This window comes from Mesoplodon bidens (assembly GCF_964165515.1).
Source record: "Mesoplodon bidens genome assembly, chromosome: 10".
In the NCBI taxonomy this organism is placed as follows: Eukaryota; Metazoa; Chordata; class Mammalia; order Artiodactyla; family Ziphiidae; genus Mesoplodon; species Mesoplodon bidens.
The window spans coordinates 100,630,549-100,655,604 of record NC_138172.1 but is presented as its reverse complement, the minus strand read 5'-3'; the positions used below and the strand labels follow the sequence as shown (position 1 = coordinate 100,655,604).

The window sequence follows — 25,056 nt, the reverse complement described above, 5'->3', positions numbered from 1 at the left end:
TGGCTCACGGGCTCTAGAGCGCAGGCTCAGTAGTTGTGGTGCACGGGCTTAGATGCTCCGCCGCATGTGGGATCTTCCCGACCCAGGGATCGAACCCGTGTCCCCTGCATTGGCAGACGGATTCTTAACCACTGCACCACCAGGGAAGCCCTTGGGGACCATTTTAAATAGCAGACTCATCAAGAAGAAGCACTAAAATGCTAGAAATGTGGCAGCACTAGAGAGACAGCGAAAAGGACACTTGTTTACCGTAGGAGCTGAAGCGAGAGGGCAGAGCGTCTCCTTGTCCAGCCCCAGCAGGGAACGCGTGCGTCAGGCAACTCGGATTCTTCCCGCTCTGTTCTCTGTTGCGTTGCCTGTCCAAGAACACACCGCGAGTATTGACTTGGGTTTACAAATAAATTTTGGCAAGTAGGCAACTTCACAAACACAGACTCCGCAGATAATGAGGATCAACTGAATATGTTTTAGGTTGAGTAAAATATTAAATGTGCGTGATTTTTTTTTTTAATGAGGGGGCCCCCCCACCCCACCCCTTTACCCACCTTTGATGAACGACCCTTTCTCTGCCAGGCGGAGTGAGCCCTGCTGTCTTCTGAGGGCGAGCGAGAACCAGGCCTGCGCTTCCATTGTGATGGGGTGATCACACACTGGCTGGGTTGCTAGGATGAATTGAGCTTAAGTATTTGTTGCAATGTCCCAATGCTGGTAAAAATTAATTATAAACACTTTGCAAATATTCTGCACAAAATATATGTCGTCAGTGCTAGTTGTTAACTCGAGAAGAGTGAGTCATCATGGACGTCAGGTGGGAAATGCCTGAGGGCCCACTGGGTGGCAGCTCCCTGCTGCCTTTGCACTTGTCCTTTCTTTCTTAACCTCCTCTCAGCCTCACCTTTCAGGGAAGGCACAGACCAGCTTCCAGACAGTTCCCCGAACTTCACCTGCTTGTGGCCCAGACAGGACAGAGGGGAAGAGGAAGAGGTGCAGGGAGAGAAAATCTGAACAGTGCAAGGGATTGCGGGAAGCAGGGCCGGGGAGAGACGGAAGGTGCGCTGTGCAGGCCCACGGCGTGAGAACTTTCCAAACCTATAGGCGTCTGGGTTCTCTGCGGCCATCCCTGCCCAGAGCCTTTATCACAGTCTGTGAGCTTAACCAGAAGTCCCTCAAAAGGGGTTTGTGTTTTGAGTGGCTTGTGGGAACCCAGCATGCTAAATTTAATTGAATGATGACAGGAATCTCGGTGGCGGCGAGATGCGGGCGCGTCAGCAGGGGGAGGCGGGGTGTCGAGGAGGTGGGGACACAGGAGCACGCCGCTATGCCAGCCACGGCCCGGCACAGGGAGCGGGGCTGCACATACTTGGCACTGGTCTTTCAGCGCTACACGTGAAGCCCAGCTGCTTCATGGGTGATGCCGTTATCTCTTTGATTTCTAGAGAAGAATTTCAAAGCAAAAAAAGTTTCCATTAAGGTGTGTGCAGTGTAAGCTCAGTCAGGTTGCTGTACCCCTCTGTGCCCCAGATTCCTTCTCTGTGAGACAGGGATAAACCTGCCGTAGAGCTTTTGTGAGGGGCAGATGTGTTTGTATGTGTAAAGTAGTTGGAAAGAGGCGCTGTCCAGTGGGATTTCCTGCGATCCTGAGAATGCGCCAGGCCTGCACTGCCTGACGCGGCTGAGCCCGTGAGACGGGGCTCCTGTGACTAAGGACATTTTAATTCATTTAAATAGGGCTTTCATGGCCGCTGTATTCAGTGCAGGTCTAAAGGATGTGGGTGATGTCCTAATGATTGTTGGTTTTTTTGTTTTGTTTTGTTTTTTTGCGGTACGTAGGCCTCTCACTGTTGTGGCCTCTCCCGTTGAGGAGCACAGGCTCCGGACGCGCAGGCCCAGCGGCCATGGCTCACGGGCCCAGCCGCTCCGCGGCATGTGGGATCTTCCCGGACCGGGGCACAAACCCGTGTCCCCTGCATCGGCAGGCGGACTCTCAACCACTGTACCACCAGGGAAGCCCCTGATGGTTGGTTTTTAAGATGGCTCTCAGTGAAGACCTAGAAGGCGGCACTGGTGTGAAACATGGAGAAAACGGAGCCACTGTTAGAAAGTGGTGTTTGTTACACGTCCATGTGGCCCAGGACGGGTCAGGTGTATGCAGTCATCTCTGAAGTGAGGCGTGATAGTCTTTCATCTTTCCGTGGACCGCATTTGTAAGAGTCTTTCTAGGATAGGGAGATGGCTTCATGGTAGGTGAGGGTGGGAGTATGAACAGAGCTCACATTTTGTCTTTGCTTCTTCCTGGCTGTGTGACCTCCACACGTTGCTGAACATTTTCGAGCCTCGGTATTTTCCTCTGGAAGATGAAGACGAGAATGCCCACCCACCTGCCGGGTCGTGCGCTACCCCTGTGGGGTGCCCTCGCACTTAGCGTGGGCTCAGCATTCGGGAGCTCTGGTTATTTCTTAGATAGATGGTAGTAATAGCAGAATTGAATACATAATCGCTGTCACGAGCTACCAATTCAGTTGGAGGATTTGATTATCATTTTATCCCAGTCACATATCAGGGATGCTGACGTGACTGCTCCAGCTGCTGTGGAAATCTGTGCTTTTTGGCTTCTAAACGTTTTGATAATCAGAATCCATGGAGCTGGGGGAGGGAAGTGTTCCCTCCACATCGTGGAACGCAGGTAAGAGCAAGTAGCCTCAGGTTCCCACCTCTCTGCTCTGTTCACACTTGTGCCGCCTGCAAAGACTGGGTATCCAGAGGCTGGTAGGACATAAATTTTTTTTTTAGGGAGAGTCTTTTCTTGCTCACCATGAGGTGGCTGGCTTCTTGATGTCACATACTTTTTACTTTGCTCCATTGAAATGAAGCAACAGAAAACACAATACGGCTAACGGACAGGTGGACGCCCCGGCATGGCCGCCTCCTTACGTCCTGTGTCTTCTTCCCGCAGATGTGACATTTGCTGCGTCACCTTCCGCACACACCGAGGACTGCTGCGCCACAACGCACTGGTCCACAAGCAGCTTCCCAGGGACGCAGTGGGAAGGCCCTTCATCCAGAACAACCCCTCCATCCCTGCCGGCTTCCACGACTTAGGCTTCACCGACTTCTCCTGTAGGAAGTTTCCTCGCATTTCTCAGGTATTCCGACTGGCCCATGACTGGCAGCCACCTCCATGGTCCACACAGCTGGACTGAATTTCCTCACCTGAGGCTTCCTTTCCTTAAAATGCTGTCACTTGGTTTTTTTCTGTTTAATAGTACCTTTCTCTTGACATTCAGCTTGGCCCTTCCCATTTCATTGAGTTGTTGAGTTGACGAGGGTTGGCGGCCTTTTATTTTGTGTGCTGAATTTCATGTGAACTGGCGTATGAGTGTAGCTCATCGGTACTTTGCCCATTTGGGGGCATTTGGGTTTAAAGTTGTGAATTGTTCACTACCCCACACAGCCCTAGGTGAATTGAATTTGTATTTTTAAAATATTTCTTTAATATCGACATCACAGCTAAGTATTTCTAGTGTTGTAGCTTCTATTCAAATATTTTGGGTCAGTGTTAGCCTGAGCTGTATTTGTGCTCTGCTTATAAAACACCTGCTAAAACTACTTTGGAACCCATTGTTTTTCCAAATTTAAAAAAAATTGAGGTAGAAGATATCAACAGTGAAATTCTTCCATCACAGAAGCCCCAGGCTCAGTGACTTATTCCACGTGTACATGACCATGTGCACACGTCCATGTGTGCACATGCATATGCACATGTCCATGTGTGTACGCACCCACGTGTGTACGCTCATGTAGCCCCCTCCCCCATGGTGCCCCTTCCCAGGCAGCCTCCTCCCCTGCAGTCACAGCGGAAGCCAGTTCTTCACTGATGGTGGTAGTTGCCATCAGTTAGGCTTGCAAGGCCCCCATTTTTAAAGAGAGGATTAATGCTACCTCTGTGGCGTTATTACTTAACCGTACTTCAGGGCTGCTCTGCCGAGACATCCTGGGGATTGGCGTCATTCATCGAGCAGATAGAATTCGTAAGATGCTTAGCTGGTTTCCTTACTCAGCCCGGGAGTTGGCGAGCAGGGGAAGGTGGGCACCCTATGTGCCGTGGAGAAGGGCCGGGTGCCGGGGCAGCTGTGCCGCTTGGTGATCATTTCTAAATGCTCCTCTCTGTTCCCCTGCTTTCGCCCGCCCGGCTTCCATGCAGGCCTGGTGTGAAACAAACCTGCGCAGGTGCATCAGTGAGCAGCACCGCTTCGTCTGCGACACGTGTGACAAGGCCTTCCCCATGCTCTCCTCGCTCACCCTGCACAAGCAGACCCATGTAACTGCCGACCAGGGACGGGAACAGCTGCAGGCCAGGGCCCTGCCTGGCGACGCCCCCGACCAGAAGGTCTTCCTGGCCATGCTGGGCCTGCAGCACATCGAAGACGCCAGGCCTGCACTGGCCGAGGAGCCACTGCCGGATGACAACCAAGCAATACAGCTCCAGGCACTCAAGTGTCAGCTACCTCAGGACCCTGGCTGCACCAACTTGCTGAGTCTGTCTCCTTTCGAAGCTGCTTCCCTGGGCGGGTCTCTTACCGTCCTCCCGGCCACCAAGGAGAGCATGAAGCATTTGTCCCTGCAGCCCTTCCAGAAGGGCTTCATCATCCAGCCTGACAGCAGTATTGTGGTCAAGCCCATCTCTGGGGAGTCGGCCATCGAGCTGGCGGACATCCAGCAGATCCTGAAGATGGCAGCCTCGGCCCCCCCTCAGATCAGTCTTCCGCCTCTGTCCAAGGCCCCCGCTGCCCCTCTACAGGCCATTTTCAAACACATGCCCCCTTTGAAGCCAAAGCCCCTCGTCACACCGCGGACGGTGGTGGCCACCTCCACGCCTCCACCCCTCGTCAACGCGCAGCAGGCCTCCCCGGGCTGCATCAGCCCCAGCCTGCCCCCGCCGCCGCTGAAGCTCCTCAGGGGCTCCGTGGAGGCGGCCTCCGACGCCCACCTGCCGCAGTCCCAGTCGGGGGCGCAGCCAAACACAGCCGCACAGCTCTTCCTGCAGCAGCCGCGCCTCGAGCTGCCGGGCCAGGCCGAGATGAAGACGCGGCTGGAGCAGGACAGCATCCTCGAGGCCCTCCTGCCCCTGAGCGTGGAGGCCAAGGTCAAGCAGGAGATCACGGAGGGGGACCTCAAGGCCATCATGACGGCCCCCGGCGGCAAGAAGACGCCGGCCATGCGCAAGGTGCTGTACCCCTGCCGCTTCTGCAACCAGGTGTTCGCCTTCTCGGGGGTGCTGCGCGCGCACGTGCGCTCGCACCTGGGCATCTCACCCTATCAGTGCAACATCTGCGACTACATCGCCGCCGACAAGGCCGCGCTCATCCGCCACCTGCGCACGCATAGCGGCGAGCGGCCCTACATCTGCAAGATCTGCCATTACCCCTTCACGGTCAAGGCCAACTGCGAGCGGCACCTGCGCAAGAAGCACCTCAAGGCCACACGCAAGGACATCGAGAAGAACATCGAGTACGTGACCAGCAGCGCGGCCGAGATGGTGGACGCCTTCTGCTCCCCAGACACGGTGTGCCGGCTGTGCGGCGAGGACCTCAAGCACTACCGCGCCCTCCGCATCCACATGCGCACGCACTGCGGCCGCGGCCTGGGCGGCTGCCCCAAGGCCCGCAAGCCCTTCGAGTGCAAGGAGTGCAGCGCCGCCTTCTCGGCCAAGCGCAACTGCATCCACCACGTCCTCAAGCAGCACCTGCACGTGCCCGAGCGCGACATCGAGAGCTACGTCCTGGCGGCCGACGGCCTGGGCCCCGCCGACGCGCCCACCGAGGCCCCGGGCAGGGTGGAGGAGGGCGGCGCCGCCCTGGGCGAGCGCAAGCCCCTGGCCGCCTTCCTGGAGCCCCAGAACGGCTTCCGTCACGGGGCCCCCGCCCAGCCGCTGCCCCCGCACGTCGCGGTCAAAGTGGAGCCCGCCAGCAACTTCGCGGGGGACTTCAACGAGCCCCTGGACTTCTCCCAGAAGGGCCTGGCCCTGGTCCAAGTGAAGCAGGAGAACTCGGCCTCCTTCCTGAACCCTTCCGCCTCGGTCCCGTACGACTGCTCCATGGAGCCCATCGACCTGTCCATCCCCAAGAGCTTCAGGAGAGGAGACGAGGACGCGGCCGCTCCCGGGGAAGCCAAGAAGCCTGAGCAGGAACCCGCGAGCAACGAGCAGGCCTCTCCCTGTCCACCAGCCTGCCCCAGCCTGCCGGTGACCCTGGGCCCCAGCGGGGTCCTGGAAAAGCCCGTGGCCCCCGTAGCGGCGGCCTCTGCCGCCAGCACTCCGGAAGCCCCGGCTCCACCCCTGCAGGGCTCCGTTCAACTCGCTGTGCCCATCTATTCCTCAGCCCTGGTCAACAGCTCCCCACTCTTGGGCAACTCCACCCTCATAAGCAGCCCAGCCTTGCTGCGGCCGCTGCGCCCCAAGCCCCCCCTGCTTTTGCCAAAGCCCCCCGTGACAGAAGAGCTGCCCCCGCTGGCCTCCATCGCCCAGATCATTTCATCCGTGTCCTCGGCCCCCACCTTGCTGAAAACCAAGGTGGCTGACCCGGGGCCCACGAGCACTGGCAGTAACGCTGCAGCTGCAGACGTTGTAGGGGGCGCCGTCTCCAAAGCCACCACCGATGTCGCCAGCAGGAAGAGATCCAGTGACTCCCCCCCTGCTGCCCCCAGCCCAGAGGCAGCCTCGCCCCCTGAGCAGGGACCAGCTGGCGTGTCAAAGAAGAGGGGCCGGAAAAGGGGGACGAGGAGCCGGCCGCGCGCCAGCGGCGGAGTGGACCTGGACTCCAGCGGGGAGTTCGCCAGCATCGAGAAGATGCTGGCTACGACGGACACCAACAAGTTCAGTCCGTTCCTGCAGAGCGCAGAGGACGACGCTCAGGACGAGGTGGCCGCAGACCACAGCGGGCCCAGCGATGAGGAGCAGGGCAGCCCCCCGGAGGACAAGCTGCCGAGGGCAAAGCGCAACTCCTATGCCAGCTGCCTGCAGAAGATCAACTGCCCCCACTGCCCCCGGGTCTTCCCCTGGGCCAGCTCCCTGCAGAGGCACATGCTCACGCACACGGGTAAGAGGGCCGGGCAGGCTGTGGCCCAGCCGCCGGGCTGAGGGGCAGCCACGGGCGGGGTCGAAGGAGGGGCCCTCTTCCCGCCTCCCCATTCCTAGCTTCTCTTCCTCCTCCGTCTCAGAAGCAGGGGCTTGCCTGCTGGGGCCAAGAGGTTTTCCCTGTGTGCTCATATAACCAGAATGGCCTGTTTCCGTTGGCTGGGCCTCCGAGGGCTGCTGGTGAAGGGAAGGGTCAGGCAGGGTGTTTTTAGGTGAGATGGTCTTGGGCCATCGCATCCCTCACGTGGTCGAGGCATTATCTGCTTGGTTGAGGCATTATCATCTACTTGGTTATGCACAGGAGGCAGCTAGGGGAACCGGGACTTTGGCAGAAGAATTTGCATTCAGGGCAGCTTTTAAAATTGCAGACATTCTGTGAAGTTCTTTTGACTGCTGTGTATTCATAAAGGGAAATAGTGCAAATTCTGCAGTTACCTTCCAGTTCACTAAGGCGATTACCTCTTCCCCTGTCCATCGTGAGCGTCAGTGACAGAGCAGCTTTAGAATTTAAAGAATTTTGTATCTATACTAAAGTCGTTGGCTGTTGCAGAGAGAAACACGCAAATATAATTATTCTAAGTAACAGACTTAAGTTGCCAAAAAGATATCCCCAAAGTATTTTTCAAATGTTTTCGTGCATTGACTTTTAAAGAGAAGTTTGAGATAAGAAATACACTTTAAATAATTTTATATACCAGGGACTTAGTAGTCAGTTGACCCTACAACTTAAGGTCATCTTAATTATGAGTTACTGAATATTCAAGCTGCATATTCAAAATTTACATCTTTGAACTAAGGACAGATTGGGTGAGATCCTTAACCTTTTGGAGATCACCACCCAAATGTTAATTGATAGGACCTAAAACAGAATAAAGAATTGTATGGTACAGGCTTGCCCGATAAAATACAGGATGCCAGTTAAATTTTGAATTTCAAATAAGCAACAAATAATTTTTAGTATGAATATCTTCCGTGCACTGTTTGGGATATACTAAAAACTTATTTGTTGTGTATCTGAAATTCAGATTTAACTGGGTGTCCTGTATTTTTATTTATTTACTTATTTATTTATTGCGGTACGCGGGCCTCTCACTGTTGTGGCCTCTCCCGTTGCGGAGCACAGGCTCCAGATGCGCAGGCTCAGTGGCCATGGCTCACGGGCCCAGCCGCTCCGCGGCATGTGGGATCTTCCTGGACCAGGGCACAAACCCGCGTCTCCTGCATCGGCAGGCAGACTCCCAACCACTGCACCACCAGGGAAGCCCCGTCCTGTATTTTTAGTTGCTAACTGGCAACCCCAGGTAGCGCAGAGGCTCATGACGGTGTGGAGAGGGGAAGGTGGCGGGGGCTGGGTGGGAGCCACGCTCTGTATCCAGGTGGAAAGGCTTCACGCAGGGTGGATCCTCCGTGGAAGGCTGTTTCTCCTAAAAAGTTGGGACATCGGGAGGGGATGGCAGAGCTGTCCTGGGCAACGCGAGTGCAGAGGAGACGGGCAGGGCAGGGGAGGGGAGGGGTGGTGCACTGCAGGGTCTGTCTGAGGCTGGCTGCCACGTGGGCACGGCATCTCTTTCTGGCGTGGTGGGGCCTCAAACCCAGGCATCAGTTAGGAGTGTCCGTCCACGGAGGACTCATTTAACAGGAACCAGAATTCCTAGAGAGCCAGAGAACCTAGAGAACCAGAATCGTAGAGTCTGTGCTGCATTTTCAGGCTGTCATTTTCTCTCCGTTTGAAATCATTTAAGCCTGACAAAGTAAGGGAACAGTTCTAAGGAAGAAAGCAGTTCAGAAAGAAGATGCTTCTTAGAGAGAAGGTGCCCCGCACAGCAGTCCCTCTTGCCGCCCTTTTTGGGTGGCACGTGTCTGTCTCCTGCACAGTCTCTGGAGAAGTGAGTGTTCCCGTTACTGCTTTTGAGCAAGCAGATGGTCTGGGTGTGATGCCGGCACCGCCTCCCCACCGCTGCTCCAGCCGGGAGCCCTGTGCTTGGCGGGTACCACTGGTTCTCCGCGCTCTGTTCTCTTCCCTGCAGCCAGCAGTCTCTGAGAGGACTGAGCCACCCGTACTTCCTCTCAAGGGCCGTGCCGCGTCTTTGCAGGTGCCTGATAGAAGCTCCTTTTGAACGCCGAAGCGTCCTCGTTGGTTTAAAGTTTGGTGGCCTCGGAACGGAGCACAGGAGATGGGAGTTAGTCTGAGACGGGGCGGGGGGCGGGGGGCAGGTGTAGGTGTGAACATGTTCTGCCGCTTCTCCCCCCACAGTCACTGTCCCCTGACGGCCGCGTCTGCTGCCGCCCCGTCCCTCACATCCTGTGTCCTTGCCGGGGGGTCGCAGGCTTTTTCTCTTGAGGGGCGCATTCGGGCGGGTAGAGAACCCTTCCAGAGCTAGTATTGGTCACCGGGCCACGAGGGCCACGTCGTCCCCATCTTGCCACGACGCAGTTGAGGTTTAGGCGGGCTTGAGTAATTTGCCTGCGGGCATTCGGGGGACGCGCAGTAGCGCTGGGGGTGGGAGCCAGGGTCAAGGTTCCGTCTGAGGATGGAGGGGGCGGGCCTCTTCTGCCCCCCGTATCCTGACACGTGCCAACGCAGAAGATTGGGAAGTGTTTTGAGACAAGGTGGAACACGGCTGTGGACCACGAGCTGTTGACCAGAGACTTTGTGACCGTGGGACGGTGCTAACCACACGCTTAGACCTGGTCGAACGCTGGCGCCCGTGGGGCTCAGTTAACTTCCTTTGCTCTTTCATAGCCTCAGCTTCCAGCACAATCTCAGCATTAGCTCCATTTAGTAATTTTATAACGCCCTCGGCTACGTCTGGTACAGTGCTGGAGCTGGACGGAGCCTGAGAAATCATGTGACCTGCCCACCCTTCCTGCATACTGAGCTTTTCCTGGTAGATGGCTCTGCTGTGGGATCTCCAAGTGCCCGGCTCTTGGCTTCCTATGAGGTGCTCCCTCCGTAATGCTGAAATTAGACTGAGGCTCACATGTAACAGAAACTAAACATGGACTCTGAAATGACCCTGTAAAACCTCGTTACACAGGGAAGAGGCTAGGGGGGCCGGGGTGGTAGTGTTAAACACTAGCTGCATTCCAGACAGAAGCTTTTGTGTGGTGTCCAGTTTTAAACTGGATTGAAGCAAACTGTGCATCTTGAGAGTTGGCCTTCCCAACCTCTCAGCGAATGCAAAGAATTCTAGCATCTATACATCGTCTCACAGACATGTTTCCAGTGCACCCCGCCCCCTAAATGGGCAGCATTAAGTAGCCCAGGTGTTAAGTGTCCAGCCGGGGGTTCACTGTTGCTCAGGCAAGGGGCACGTGGTTTCAGCCCTTTCTCTGCGTGGCTCAGGTTCTAGGAATCGCGTCTTAGGAGGAAGCTGGCGTCTGCTGGCGTACTGCATGAGATCCTGGCGTGATCTCCACACACAGCTGAGTTTCCTCCGTCCCCTCCTCTGCTAGCCCCCGGCATCCCGTTGAGGAGGACCGTCCTGGCTCCTCCCCTTCTCAGCCTGAAGAGTGCTGCCTGTTTAGGAGAGGATGGCTCACTCTTCCTGCCTTTCCCCCTCGTGAGCGTCCCGTGTGTTTTTTGAGGCCACAGGTAGAGGCGAGAGTGACAGAAAACGGTCCATTTCAGCCCCTTCCTCATCTTCCTCCTCGTGGAATGGACGGGTCGGCACCTGTGATGCTGAGGTGCCCTCCCGCTCTGACATCCCTGGCCCCCTGCCTTGCTCACTCTCTCATGGTTGGCTTTGCTGCCCTTTTTTGCCAGCCTGGGGCCCTCCCCACCCACCTCTCCCACCCACTGTTCACAGGCAACCAGCGGCGGAGCTGAGACCCGTGAGATGTACGCACCTCAGTGTGGAAGCGTTTCTGACACCAGCCGTGTTTGGCTGCTTCCAGCTTTCTTAAGGGGCAGCTCTGAAGGCGTTTACCTGGCCGGCCCTGCGTCTGCCAAATCCTGAAAGACAGACAGACAGACAGACAGAGGGAGGCCTGTGCCCCGGGCGGGGGCGGGGTGGGTACTGAGAGGCGTCTGAGGGTGTGCGGCCGTTAGACTTGCTCTGGTCGTTCGGCCCTTATTCCTTCCTGCCCGGTGCCTGCAGACGGCGGCGTCTCCTGAAGAGTTTCTTTCTTCGTTTCTTGACTGTCCTGGGGGAGTGAACGCTGCGGGCTGGCACCGCGGGGTGTGGTGGAGGGACATCATGGGCCTTCGGTGCAGGGGTGGTTCCTCGTGCTCACAGGTGCGCTTAGAAACACCGCTGCGGGACAGTCTTCTGTGGCTGCGACCAGATGAATAAAATCACTGGATACTTTCCACATAGATTACGAGCCAGCAAGGTTTTTCTGAAACCTGTATGATCATAAAATAGTCAAAGCGCTCTTGTTTTCCCCTGTCCATGCGGTCTGGAGGGCACACTGCTATGTAAAATGTGCGACTGATGCAGTGAAATGGGAACTTTTAAAGACTGCTGTTAGTTGTCGCTTCGGGGATCTTCCTAACTGGATACATTACTTTCAGGTCATTGAATCGTTTTCTACATTTAACCTTAGCATGACTCCTCATCATCATGGGACATCAGCCTGGCTATTCAAACCAGCTGTAAAAGTGAAGCATTTACCAGTGTGAAAATTACAGAGTAAATCATGTAAGGGGAACAAGCAAGAAACTAACTGCTTTATTTGAAATCAAGAACCAGATCACAGGTCATAGTCACAGCTTCTGACTTGTTTTCTTCTCGAGCCTGGTTCTCTTGTTTTTCAAACTGGCCTGACTCAGGGAAGCTGTGATGTTGCCTTTTGACAATAAAATGTTAAAGGAAAAGTAGTTTCTTCTTACTTAACACAGCCTGAATAATTATTAAACATTATGTTCAACTTGTAGTGAAAAGCGAGAAGGGTGCACAAAAAAAAAACATTAAAATACTTTACAACTAGTCTTCACGCAAAATGTGATTTTTTTTTTTTTAATGTGAGCATTTTTATAAATTTAGCACAAAACACCTGCAAGCTTTGTGAAGCAGTCGGGTTCTCCACTTCATCCTCTCGGGCCCAAGTGGAGCTCCTTAGAGGTGCACGGGCCCGGTTTCTGCATGTCTGATTCCACCTTCCCAGGCTTCTAATTCCGTGGTGTTTGATGGTTCTAGGCATCTGTGTTCTTAAAAACCTCTGCCAGTGATCTGGAACCATGGCTCAGGTGGAAGTGGATGTCCCCTTTCTTTGGTTACTGCTGATGCTCATACTTGGAGTGTGGGGATTCGGGGTCACCCGTGGTGTGCTCTGTGCGAATGGCGCCCCAGAGTTGTGCGGCTGGCAGTGCCAGTCCTTCTTGTCCTGAGAACTCTGGGCTCCAGGCCCACGCTGCTCATTCCCTGGGTGCCTGGACTTGTGTGCCTGCGCTGGTTCTGGGGTCCGTTAATGCTCGTCTAAACCTGAATGGAAGGCTGAAGCCCAGCCCCACCCCCCCTTAGTGTTTCCAGGGAACCGCGCTGATTGACTTGCCTGTCATGTCCTGAGGTGTGTGTGTGATCGTGGCAGCCCTGGGGTTATGAGACAGCCGTGCTGGCTGCAGCTCTATGAGTCCTGTTTGTTGGTGCACGAAACCTTTTCCCTGTAAAATCAGAAACCGGGACCTTAGAATGTGGCACTCGGAGGGGGAAAATAGAAGACTCCAGTGATGCAGTAGCCGATAACCACGCCTTCTCCATCCTGGTGCCCGCCCACTCCCTCCCCTGGTCCCTCCTCTTGCCTTCTCTTTGTCCTTGTGGTCTGCCCTGGCTTCGCCCCCTCGTCCGCCCATGCAGACACCGGACCGGGTGCTGAGGAGCCTGCAAAAGGAATCGAAATGGAAGAAGGGGAGAGGAGGCCAGTCAGAGCAGATAAAGGCCGTGGAGGGACAGGCAGCTGGCCCACTTGTGGGGCTGGTGGGGTTAGGGGCCGCTCAGTGACTCAGCGTCACACGCGGGCTGCTGAGTGGAGCACACGGCTTTGATTAGACTCGCACCACCAGCAAGAGCTTAGAGCAAGGGGGACAGAGAACCTTCGTGCGCCAAGCTGACCTCTCCTGTCTTGCCAGCTAGGACCACAGTGACCTTGGGCAGAGGTCAGACAGGAGGCATCCCGGGAAGTCAGAACTCAGCACTTGCAGTCCAGGAGGGAGGGCCGGACCCCAGAGACATCCAGAGGGTTCAGGATCCCTCCAGGAGGCCCGGGCGTTGCCCTCCATCCCCTTCGGTTCCCCACGTGCACGGTACTTGCCAGGCTGGAGACTGTCGCAGGCATCTTCTCTCTGTGATGGACATCGGCGTTCTCCTGCTGTGCTCAGATCCCTTCACTCACCTTTGTTGTTGTAGTTATTATGTAAGATTTGTAACTGTAATACTGTTTTACTTCAGATATGTATCTTGGTTTCATTGTTAACTTTTAGTATTTTGAAGACAAATCTTTCATCCCACTCAGGATAAGGGAAGGTGATCATTTGAGTTGCTGCTGTTCTCAGTGTTTTGTTTTTTTTTAAATGTATTTTGTTTATTTTCTTAAAAGAAAGGGGTTCGTGGTGGGGGGAGGTTGGACAAATGCCAGCGATCCCAGGAGAATGAATGGAAAGCGATTTTTCTTTTTTGTTGCAGTAGAAAGCCAGATAAACATGTATTTTTTTTCCCGCTTCAGGTCAGAAACCCTTCCCCTGTCAAAAATGCGGTGCCTTCTTTTCCACCAAATCTAACTGTGAACGCCACCAGTTGCGCAAACACGGAGTTACCGCCTGTTCCCTGAGAAGAAACGGGCTTATCCCCCAGTCAAAAGAGAGTGATGTTGGAGCCCATGATAGCACAGGTAGTGCCTCCAAGTGATGGAGAGGAGGGCGCCGCAGGAGCCCGTTAGCCGCGCCCGGGCCTCCGCGCTGCGCCTGGCGGCCTCCCCTTCTCTGCAGGACCCTGAGGCATCCTGCTGGCATCCCAGCAGCAGGACGGGTATGGGGGCCACGGAAGCGCCCCCAGGCTGCTTCTCTGAGCTGCTAGAGAAGATCTGTTCCCCACCCCCCCACCCCAGATGCCTGTTCCTGCCCTTTGCCCTGTGGAGCTGGGCTGTGCAGGAGGGTGCACAGTCCAGCTCTGCATAGGAACACATCTAAAAGGGATGTGAAACTACTCGGGTGTTGTTTTCTCAAACCCCAGCGTCTGCCGCATCCTTCAGAGCAGGGATGGGCCCACTCGGATGTCAGGGTGTTGCAGGAACTAGTGATGCTCCACCCTCAACAGGGAGGGGCCGGGCTGGGTGGGGTGTTTTTCTTTTAAATAACTCTTTTCCCAGTAAAAAAAACTTTGTCTTGTTTGAAAAAGCACTCTGCATGTCCTTTCTTTAATCACATCTCTGCTTGACCCGAATCCGGGTATTCTTCTCATGTGCTGATATGTGCTTCCTTCCTCCGGCCCCTATAGAGCAATTAACAGCTGCCCCGTGCGTCTCCTGCCACCTTTTTTTTCCTTACAGCTTCTGTATTTACTCGTGTCCTCTATTCAATATATTCCATTATCTCCAACTGCTGGGGTTTTGTGTCCCTCACCCCCCAAAACAAATAAAACAGAAAATCGGCTGCTGCAGGTTACTCAGACACAGGGCTGGTTGGCCAGTGCTGAATAACTATTGCAGGTATGGGTTCAGGCTGGCAAATCTTGAAAGCTTGACGTTTCCCCCTTTTCTGAATCCGAGGAGATTCCCCCCAACTGTGCTTTTCTAGGGTTGTGACTGTGTCCGGGCTTCTCCCCCTCAGACTTGGGTGGGTTGGGGGCTGTGTTGTCTGTGAGTGTGGACTGGAGGGTCGGGCTTCAACCCCAGCCCCGGCCCCCTTGTCCTTGTCCCAGTTACGGGGGAGAGGGGTGCCGTGAACGGGCAGCCTCTCCAGGAAGAGGAGCTGGTGCAGAGCCCTGTGCTCTTGCCCCACACCTCCCACAGAGCCCAGTGAAACAAGCCCTTGAACGGCCAGGCCCTCGATTGTGGGTATAAAAGCATAGGCCAGTTTGCCACCCCCCCTCCAGCGTCCAGGTCCACGTGACTTGCCAGGATCTTGGAGAAGAGAAACGTACAGGTCCCGCGGAATCTTGCCGTGACTTGGGTGCCCTCGAGCCCGAGGTTGCTGGGTGGTCTGCTGTTCAACCCCAGGAAACTGGCAGCGAGGCTGGCAGAGCACACGTTCACTGGGATGACCCGTCTCAGTGTTTGAGTGTCAGCTGCCACATCACGTCTACCCAGCCCATCTCCTCACAGCCCATCACGGTCTCAAAGGAGGGAAAGCAGCTGATAGTCGAGGTGGCCGCCGGGAGCCCTTGGTTTCCCACGCTGGCGGACAAGTCTTAAAGTGTAACAGCCACGTGCTGGATGCATACTTTGGGTTCGGCATCTTGATCTGTATGATCAAGGAACACCAAAACCAGGGCTCCTGCAGGCGCAAAGCTGAACAGAACTTACATCTTAGCTTCGGTGCAGCCCACATCTTCATGGTGGGTGGATTTACTTTTTAAATTGCAGTTATGAGTTTTGTTTGTCCAAGTCCCATCAGCGCCCTCCTTGCCCTGACCCTGCCTGGAGGTTGTGTAGGTTTCCTTTAAGGGACAAAGCCTCTGGAAAAAGAAAGTTCAGTGAGAGTTGTAATGTGAAACCAGCAAAGAGAAAAATAAAGGTTTGGTTTAAGTGTGGTCACAATCCATGGTGAGAAAGAGGGCTGAGAGGTAAGATGGGGAGAAGGAGGGTCAGGGCGGTGGATTTCAGTGCTTTCAAGGGGAATTTTTTTAAACCAGGTGAGCATGATGGATGGAGTGAAGGTTTCTTTCCGGCTCCTTCCCATGAGGTTAAAAGTGAGGCTTTGGAGAAAGACCGTAAAAACACAAAGGCAGGAAATGACCAAGGCAGTTCTTGAGGGATTTCTAGGTTTATATGCCTAGGTTGCATTTTCTTAAAATCCCAGCACATGTTTTGCAACGTAGGTCTGACTTTTTCGATCGCATAAGGTCTCACAAAAATGCGCCCTAGATTTTCCCCCAAAGGCATGCTGAAGATGCTCCGATGGGGGCAGTTTTAGCTGAAAGGGACATATTGATAGGTCAAAGCTAGGCTGAAACTGTGATTCACTTTCTTGTGGGCAGAGGTGCCCTGGCCCACTTTGCCCTCAGGGGATGCTCCTGGTTCTTGCTCAGACGACGCCTGTAGGAGCCTTCCTATCTGTGGGCACCTGCATGTGACTTTTCAAATCAGTGTAAACATGGACTTTTTTTTTTGGCCTCGCCGCATGGCTTTTGGGATCTCACTTCCCCAACCAGGGATTGAACCCGGGCCCACAGCAGTCAAACCGCCGAGTCCCAACCACTGGACCACCAGGGAATTAATTCCCCAACGTGGACACTTGAAGACTGTCCCTCAGTGGTGGCCCCCTTGCTGGCCCTGAAGGCCACATACGGGCATGGACTGCACCACGGGGAGTGCTGGTCTAGACAAAGTGGAGGCTGTGCCCCTGCCCAGCCAGGTAGGCGTTGAGGTCAGTACATTGTCACCTCAGTTGGGTGACGCGAAATTTCTAGGAAGCAGTAGATACTTAACTGTTGCGCCACTGCGCATTTCATCGGAGGAGCTTTGGGCTTCTTATCTACTAGTGCCTTCAGATTCTGTCTGCTTCCTCTTAGCAGTTTTCTTAGATGAGCATCACAAATGGGGGACTGGCTGACAGGAACCCACATTTTTCTCCCCCCTCCCCCTCCCCCTCCCCCTCCCTCCCCCTCCCCCTCCCCCTCCCTCCCCCTCCCCCTCCCCCTCCCTCCCCCTCCCCCTCCCCCTCCCTCCCCCTCCCTCCCCCTCCCTCCCCTTTTCTTTTCTTTTCTTTTCTTTTCTTTTCTTTTTTTGGCTGCACCTCACAGCTTGCAGGATCTTAGTTCCCCAGCCAGGGATCGAACCCAGGCCCCCTGCAGTGGAAGAGCAGAGTCCTAACCACTGGACCGCCAGGGAAGTCCCCAAATCAACACATTTTTAAAGCCGCATTGCTTACAAAAGTCATCAGCTCCGCCACCTGCACTCAGAAGGGTGAGCAGCTGCGGAGGATGAGGTCAAGATAGGACCTGGCACTGTAAGGCGGGTGTTCACGAGACAGAGGGGGCTAAGTGCGTTGTTCCCAAGAATTGCTGAGAAGAGCCCTTGGTGCTGCTGGGAACTTGAAGGGCACCAGCTGCCCTGCTAAAACACGCCCCCTAGTGGACGTTGGGTAGAACGCAGCAAGCCCTCTCCACTCCTCAGAGGAAGCGAGTTGGCCTCCCATTGCCTTTAGGGTGAGCTCTCCGTTATCCACACTTAGGGAGGGCCCAGGAGTCAGAACGATCTGATCTTAGTGTATTATCATAGTATTTTTACTTGGGTTTAATTTCAGAATTCACTGTGAATTTTCCCCCCAAAGTTTATCATCTTAAATATATCCTACTACAGTTGAAATTTTAAATAATCCATGCTCTTTGGTGGAAAAAAATTAATAATTAAGTGAAACAGCCTAGAGTATACTGGGACAAATAGGGAGTAACCAGAGATCAACCCTCCCCTCGCCGTTTTGTGGGGGGTTTTTTGTCTTTTTTTTTTTTTTTTGCTTTTAATGTAACTACCCACGGAACCAACAAATAGGAAACCAAGCATTCTGTATTTTTTTTATTGTGGAGTTTATACCAAAAGCCATTTAATAGGTGCTCTCCATTTGCGTGATTCAAGAAAACGAGCAGCTGGTTTTTCCCCTGGAATATGGCCTTGATGTTGGTGTGCATGTCTCAGGGGTCATCACCTTTCATCTTTTGGATAATTGTCAGAAATCATTTAAATTGTCAGAATTTCATTCAGAAATTTTATATTCACCCCACAATTACTTGTTTCCTTCTGAAACCTTTTAAGATACTCAAATAGTGGTTGCCAAAAAGTAGTCAGAATAAAACCAGTGAAGAGAAGGAAAGTGGGAGAGCCGTGTAGACTGCTGTAGGTGAGCCGAGAGCCCCAGGCAGTGTAACCGTGGCAGGGCTGGTGCAGCTCCTTCGCCCCCAGCCCAGGGCTGCATTGGTGGCGAGTCGTGGAGCCTGTGACTCAGAGCCACGGGCCTGGGTCGGTGTGGCGGTGGTCTGCTCTCATCAGGTGAGACTTCAGGTTAGATGTGTGAGCTTGTGATCGGAGACCTGGCGTGATGAGGGAGGTGCATGTCACATATGTGCCATGAAATCACGAATTTTATCAGCCTGATGCCACCGTAGTCCATTGGCCGTTGCATCTGTTGTTAATAGTCGGGTTCAGCAAGCTTTAGCTTCACTATCAGAGCACATAATACTGGCTAAGACTGTGTTCAGTCAGAATAGAGAGGAGATGGTGCTTTTGATAAATACCGTCATCTCTTTGGTGTTGATACTGTTACCACCAGGCCAGCCCTTAAGAAGGCTGATAGAAACTGGTGGCCTGACCACATCTGGTTTTGCTGTGGAGACTGGACAGGTAGGAACCACTTGAGAGACAGGAAATGTTTCCACTCCCTACATGGGGTCCTGACAGCTGCCAGGGGGGCCTGCAGGTGTGCATACAGATGTGCATGCGTCTCCTGTTGCCTGGGACCTCTACTGGAACCCACCCATCAGGCGGGAGCATGTGTATGTACCACATACACAGAATACGCGCTTTGGGCCACTTCCTGTGAGGCGCTCCCAGATACCGTGTTTGGGGGGGCGGGCCTGTGTAGGCTGCATGTGTACACAACCTCTTTGCACTGGAAAATAACTTCTACGGCTCAGCTTCCTCAACCTCCCTCGTGCTGCGAGTCTCTGGAATGTGCCAGCTGTCCTCTCTCGCCGTCGCTCTGTCTGGCTGCCCCTGGGGGCCCCGAGCATCCGTGTGTGTGCCCGTGGAGGGGGCTGGCTCAGCATGGTGCGGGGGGGGGGGGGGGCGAGGGAAGGGAGGCCGGGAGCTGCAGGCGCAGCTACCCTGGTGACCCCAGCCTGTGTGCGGCTGCTCCTTCTGCCTTTTAAAAATTAACCCCAGATTCGTCTTGGCCCTTGAGGGACATAAGGGGTGAGGGGGATTTGGGTGAGAGAAGTCCTGGCGGGGGTTGGGAGACAGGCCCCCTGGGGGTGGGTCACGAGCGAGCCCTCGGAAGGGGCGTTTCTGGTGGCCCGGGTCTCAGCCTGCCCCGTGCTTGCTCCGCAGACAGCCAGTCGGACACTGAGGCATCGGCGGGCGGCGAAGTGCTGGACCTCACCTCCCGGGAGAGGGAGCTGCCGACTCCGGAAAGAGCAGCCGAGCCCAGCCCAGTCCCGGACGAGTCTGCGGCGGAGGAGGCGGAGCCGGCGGCAGCCACGCCAATGGCCGGGGAGGAGAGGGGCGCCGAGGAGGACGTGGAGCCCGAGGAGGAGCGCGCAGAGGAGGAGTGGGACGAGGACGCAGACAGCCCCGAGGAGGACACGGTCAGCAACAAGAGCCTGGACCTCAACCTCGCCAGCAAGCTGATGGGCTTCAAGCTGGCCGAGGGCGAGGCCGGCGCGGGCAGCGGCGGGGACCCGGCGGCGCAGGACCACAGGCACGCCCGCCACACCTGCCATGTCTGCGGCAAGAGTTTCAAGTTCCTCGGGACCCTCAACCGCCACCGCAAGGCCCACGGCCGCGAGGAGCCCAGGGACAGGAGCGCGGCCCCCCGGGAGCCGGAAGCGCCACCGCCCACGGCCCCCGAGCTGCCGCAGAGGCCCACCGAGCCCCCGGCCGCCGAGCCCCCCGACCAGGTGGAGGCCGTGTCCGAAGCCCCCGCGGAGAAGCAGAGCGAGGAGGCCGAGGGCCCCTCGGACGGGGATGGGGAGGGCCTGGCCGAGAAGAAGCCCTCGGAGAAGAGTGAGGACGACAAGAAGCCAAAGACAGACTCCCCCAGGAGCGTGGCCAGCAAGGCGGACAAGAGGAAGAAGGTGTGCAGTGTGTGCAGCAAGCGGTTCTGGTCCCTGCAGGACCTGACCCGGCACATGAGGTCACACACAGGTGAGGGGGCGGGGCCGAGGGAGGGCTGCTGGCGGAGGCTGGGGGGGGGGCGGGGGCGAGGGGGCGGCGAGCCGGCCAGGTTCCCGTCCTCCAGCCGCCGTGGGCAGCAGGGCGCCCTTGCCGAGCAGGGAGAGAGCCCGGGTGAGCTAGGAATTGTAAGGGCTTGTCCAGCTCTTAGCACTCGGAGGGCACAGGCTGGTGCAGTGGACGGCCGAGTGGTGTTTGCCAGCGCGTTTTGATCGGCCTCTTAGCCCTCTGAGCCTCCGTCGTCCTGTCTCTAGAATGGGGATGATGGCTGCCCTGTCTGGTAGAAGCATCTAGAAGAATGTGGGTTTGGCCCGGGGGGGGCTGGGGGTGTGGCCGGCGGAGCAGGCGGTGCGGCGGGGCTCCGTGGGGCTCGCGGCCCGGGGCCTGTGTGGGGAGGCACCCGGGATTCGTCGTCAGCCAGCAGGTGCTAGGTCGGCCGTGCAGCGAGAACCTTGTCTGTTCTTGGCTCTGCAGCAGCGGGGCTGATGGGCCGAGTGGGGCGGTCACCTGGCTGCTGCCTGGGCACGTCCTTGCTCCTCCTGGAGCCCACCGCCTCTGGGCTTGAGGCTGCAAACCCCAAGGCAGCGCCTGTTGTTTTGGTAGAAAGGCCGCCTGGATGTCCTCATGAAGCCAGAAGATACAAGCGATTCTTCCCCCACCAAACAGAAAAGCTCCTGTGTGTCTTGGTTTCAGCTTCCCTCTCCTCCCAGCGGCCAAGGTTCACACGTGCCGCCCCCCCACACCCACGGCCCTGTGCTGGGACTTGAGGGCACCGGAGCTTGGCTCCCGGCAGAGGGCGATTCTTGGGGTACTGGCAGGTGGTGCTCTCAGGTCCGTGTTTGCAGGCGAGAGGGGAAGCCCCAGCTGCTCTGAGTCAGAGCACAGCATATGTGCAGCTTCGACTTGGGAGCTGCCCCCCTGCAGAGTCCCTGGCGATGGTGCCCGACCCTGGGAAGGACGCCGCTGCTGGGTTCTTCCAGGCCGGTCTGGTTGTCCCGGAGGTTCCGCTTCTGGGACTCTGGTTCCTGGATCAGATGTGCGAAGCCTGGGCTGAAGGACGAGGAGACAGGGCTGTGTGGGCCTCCGCTCTCCTCCCTCCCCGTTTTGCCAGTTCAGACAGATTAGGTTTCCTGTGAACGGGAGGGAGGCCCGGCCGGGCCCGGGCCCGCCCCCTCGGGCCTTCGCCTGCTCTCGTGCGGAGCAGGGAGGTGGGTGCCGGTGGCCTCGCTGACAGCCGTGAATCTCTCTTCATCCCCCAGGAGAGAGGCCGTACAAATGCCAGACCTGCGAGCGAACCTTCACCTTGAAGCACAGCCTGGTTCGCCACCAGCGGGTCCACCAGAAAGCCCGGCACCCCAAGCAGCATGGGAAGGACAGCGACAAGGAGGAACGAGGCGAGGAGGACAGCGAGAGCGAGTCCACCCACAGCGGCACCAACCCCGTGTCGGAGAGCGAGGCGGACTCGGCCCTGCTCGCCAGCAACCACGTGGCCGTCACCCGCAGCCGGAAGGAGAGCCTGGCCCCCAAGGACGCCAGCCGCAGGGAGGAGAGGGCGGCGGCCCGGACGGCGGGTGCCGGCCAGGCTGAGGCCGGCAGGAGTGCTCCCAGGGCCGCTGCCGCGGGCAGCCCCAAGGAGCAGGCGTCCCCGGATGACCCTGAGCGGGAGAGCCCGGCGGCCCTCGTGCAGGACCTGCTGGAGCTGCCCGGCAGGAGGCCCGCCCACCCCCTCCTGGCCACTGCCGACAGCGCCTCGCTCCTGGGCCTGGAATGACAGCCCGTCCTGCCCCCCAGCACACAGACGAAAGCCAGCAGAGCAAAATGTCCTGAGTCTGTATTTCCCGAGGTTTCCTCAGTGCCCTTCAGCTCTCGGGGTGGGGGAGGGAGGGGGAGGGGGGGTGGGGAGAGAGGCGGGCGCCTCGCTCAGTGCCATAGCCTTACAGACCCATGCGGAGATGCAGCACGTGCGACTCGAGTGCCTTAACTACTTACCAGCCCTTTGGTGTCGTCTTGGGTGTTGTGTTTTCCCAAAATGACTTCTTAAAAAACAAAGCAAATATTTTAATGAATTATTTGGAGAGGACCTTTTCTTTTAAGCATTAACGTTACCTTCTGTTTTGGTGTGTGTTAACTTGTTTTTGCAATTCTGTGATAGTAACGTTTGTTCTGTGAGCTGGAAACAGAAGGAAAAAAAAAAAAACATGCCCTTGGATACCCATGGCCAATAACTGGAAGAAAGTGATGTGAATTTCATGTAAATTCCCAGAGGAAATGTGGATAAGATGCTCATTTCTCAACTAGACTTTTTTTTTTTTTTTTTTTTCTGTTTGCTACACGGTGGAGCTGTAATTTGGTCCTCAATATATTGCAGGATGTGGTTGATGAAGGTTTCCAGTTTGGTTCAAGCCAAAACCAGGAAAGATTCTAGCTTCGACCTCGTACATGTTTCCACTCTCTCAGCGTTAGATATGCCATTACTGTTCAAGTTTCAAGACAGAGAAGAGTTCCCCTGGCAACTGAACTGATGGAAAACATGCATAGGTGTCATGTATCTGATTTCCCCCCCCTTTCGGTATATGTATTAATAATATTATTATTATTATTATTATTATTTGTAGTTCATCAGTTTGCTGGTCTCTGCAGTCAGCAGAAACAAATGGGCAATATTTGTCCTGGGAGACCTGGGCCGCCCCCAGGTCCCCGCGTGAGCGTCTGCCCGCAGCTGTCCTTGGCTCTCCGGGCAGTGGCTCTTCTACTGTACTTAGACAAGCCTTTCTTCCGTGACTGCAGAACCCAGCAGGGGCCGTGTGGTCCTCCCGCCCGCCCGCGGGGCCGAGGGGCAGCCGGGGAGGGGAGAGGAGGTGAGGTGCACGCCTGGGCTTCCGGGAAAGCCGGGCAGCAGGACCTGTCACTCGCGGTCTTCCTGCCAAGCCCAGCCCGGGCCTCACCCGCCTGTGGCCCTGTCCTTCGCGGAGCGATGAAATACTACTACTGGTAATAAAACTGCACATGCGAGACTGAAGAGGAAAAATAGGTGTATGTTTACCTTCCTGTGATTTGGGGTTGGTGCTCGAAGATAAACATGTTGTGTCTAGTTTCTGAATCGCCTGAACCCCTGGGTGCACAGAGGCGGGATTTTCTTGCGTGAGCATCGTATGCAGGCAATAGACCCCCTTACTGTAGCTGCCAGCAGTGAAAAGAAACAGATCCTACTGTAGTTGGGCTGTGCTCAGCATCCTGTCCTCCCGCCAGACGCCCGGGACGCCCCAGCCTCAGTGCCTCAGGCCTCCCGTGCCACCCCTCCCGGGACCCTCGCCCTTTCTGGCCCCCAGGGCTCCTCTGTCCTTACACCTGCGTCCACTGCAGGGACCCCCTTCCTCTCCACTTCCTCACCAACTCCTGGTAGCCAAAAGCCAACCACCGGGCCTCAAAGGAAGCTATATATGTTCTTGACATGATGAAAAAGTGATCTCTTTGCATGTGAAAGGAAAAAGGTTGAGGTATATATGACTTTTAACTGTATTAGGGATGTGTGAACCAGTTTCAAAAGGTTTTCTTCACTCTACGTGAGCACGAATCAGAACCAATGATTCCCCCACCCTGTATCACTTCCTACCAAGCGTGGTGTGCTTAGTTAAAACCAGTTCATTCATCCCTTGATTTCTGATGACGATTGTTGTTGTTATTTTTGTTGTTGCTATTACTTGGGGTTGCTTGTGTTTTGTTTTTCTTCGCAGCTCTCCACACTAAAACTCGGAACGTTGTGGGGAGCGGCCACGACTTAACTCTGCGCTGGGGTGAGACGGAGCAGGCACCAGGCCGCAGCCCAGCCGGGGCCGCCGCCCGCAGTGGTTGCCGTCGACTGAAAGCTTTATTTAGCCTTGTCTGCACCCTCGTAGTCGATGAGGTCTTGCCACATTTTACTAGTGAGGCTGAGAGATGTATCATTTGTTTGATGTCCTGTCCCCTTCCCCAATATTAAACTGTGAAATTTGTGATTTGTTTAAACTCTGGGTGAATCATAGCTTAGTTTGCATGTCCAGCTAATTTGTTTCTATACATTTGTTTGATTCTCTTTCTCCTTCTCTCAGGGCTTTTACAAAAAAATATATATATATGGATCTTCTGAAAAGTTTTTTGAGGTGCAAGTTTCTCTCTTTTGTTTTTCTCTTTGATTTATGGACACGATGCTGAGATTCAATCACTACATGAAACTCCCGGCTGTGAAAACAAAACAAAAAACCCAAAGGGCTGTTTTTTCCACCAGCCCTGGGGAAGCTACGTGACAGCCGGACGCCGGTTTCAGGAAGTTTCACCGTTCTTTCCACCCTCTGTTCCTCTCTTTCCTCCAGAAGGAAGTTGATCCTAGTGATTTCAGCCCATGCATTAAACAGGAAACAATAATAAGTGTGTAGAATTCATATTTTTCTAAAGGGAACTTAAAAACTGCTGCTACGTGTTATGTACAAAACTGGTTTATGCCACAGGAACAGAGAATCACATTTGGTTTTGGTACTTCTCGCTCCTCTCTGTATTCAGTTGTCTAGTACTTCCAAATTCAAAATGAGAAGAAAAGCTGTTCTGTATCAAACCATCTAAGCAATAAATGTTATATTTTAAAAACGGCAGGTTGCCGGTCACATGGCCCGTCCTCTGATTTGCTGTGATCCTGTCAGCTTGTCCCACCCCCAGGCCGCAGCCTGCTGGGGACGGGTCATTGGTGTCCGTGGCCATCGGGGGGAACCTCAGGCCTGCTCGCCGCCAGCTTGGCACCCGGGGCAGCCATGAGAGCCTTCGCCCGGGTGGCATCTCTCAAAAGCTGCCTCGTGCCCTCATCTTGGCTCGCCCAGGGTGGTCTCTCCCGGGGCCGCGGCAGCAGCAGCTCG

General features: G+C 55.4%; 1 protein-coding gene across 6 annotated transcripts in view; it reads left to right on the top strand.

Annotated features, from left to right (window-relative positions):
- The window catches only part of RREB1 (ras responsive element binding protein 1), a 141,129-nt gene extending 116,319 nt beyond the window's left edge, over nucleotides 1–24,810 (top strand). For 5 of the 6 annotated variants that reach the window (XM_081247631.1, XM_081247632.1, XM_081247629.1 and 2 more), the window contains 5 exons: nucleotides 2,954–3,143; nucleotides 4,202–7,094; nucleotides 13,796–13,960; nucleotides 19,331–20,146; nucleotides 21,433–24,810. In XM_081247631.1, the coding sequence (XP_081103757.1) occupies nucleotides 2,954–3,143; nucleotides 4,202–7,094; nucleotides 13,796–13,960; nucleotides 19,331–20,146; nucleotides 21,433–21,944 (4,576 nt within the window). In that variant the 3' untranslated portion in view covers nucleotides 21,945–24,810. The remainder of the gene's footprint in view (nucleotides 1–2,953; nucleotides 3,144–4,201; nucleotides 7,095–13,795; nucleotides 13,961–19,330; nucleotides 20,147–21,432) is intronic. The other variant, XM_081247634.1, reaches the window with a different exon arrangement.
- The last annotated feature ends 246 nt before the right edge of the window (nucleotides 24,811–25,056 follow it).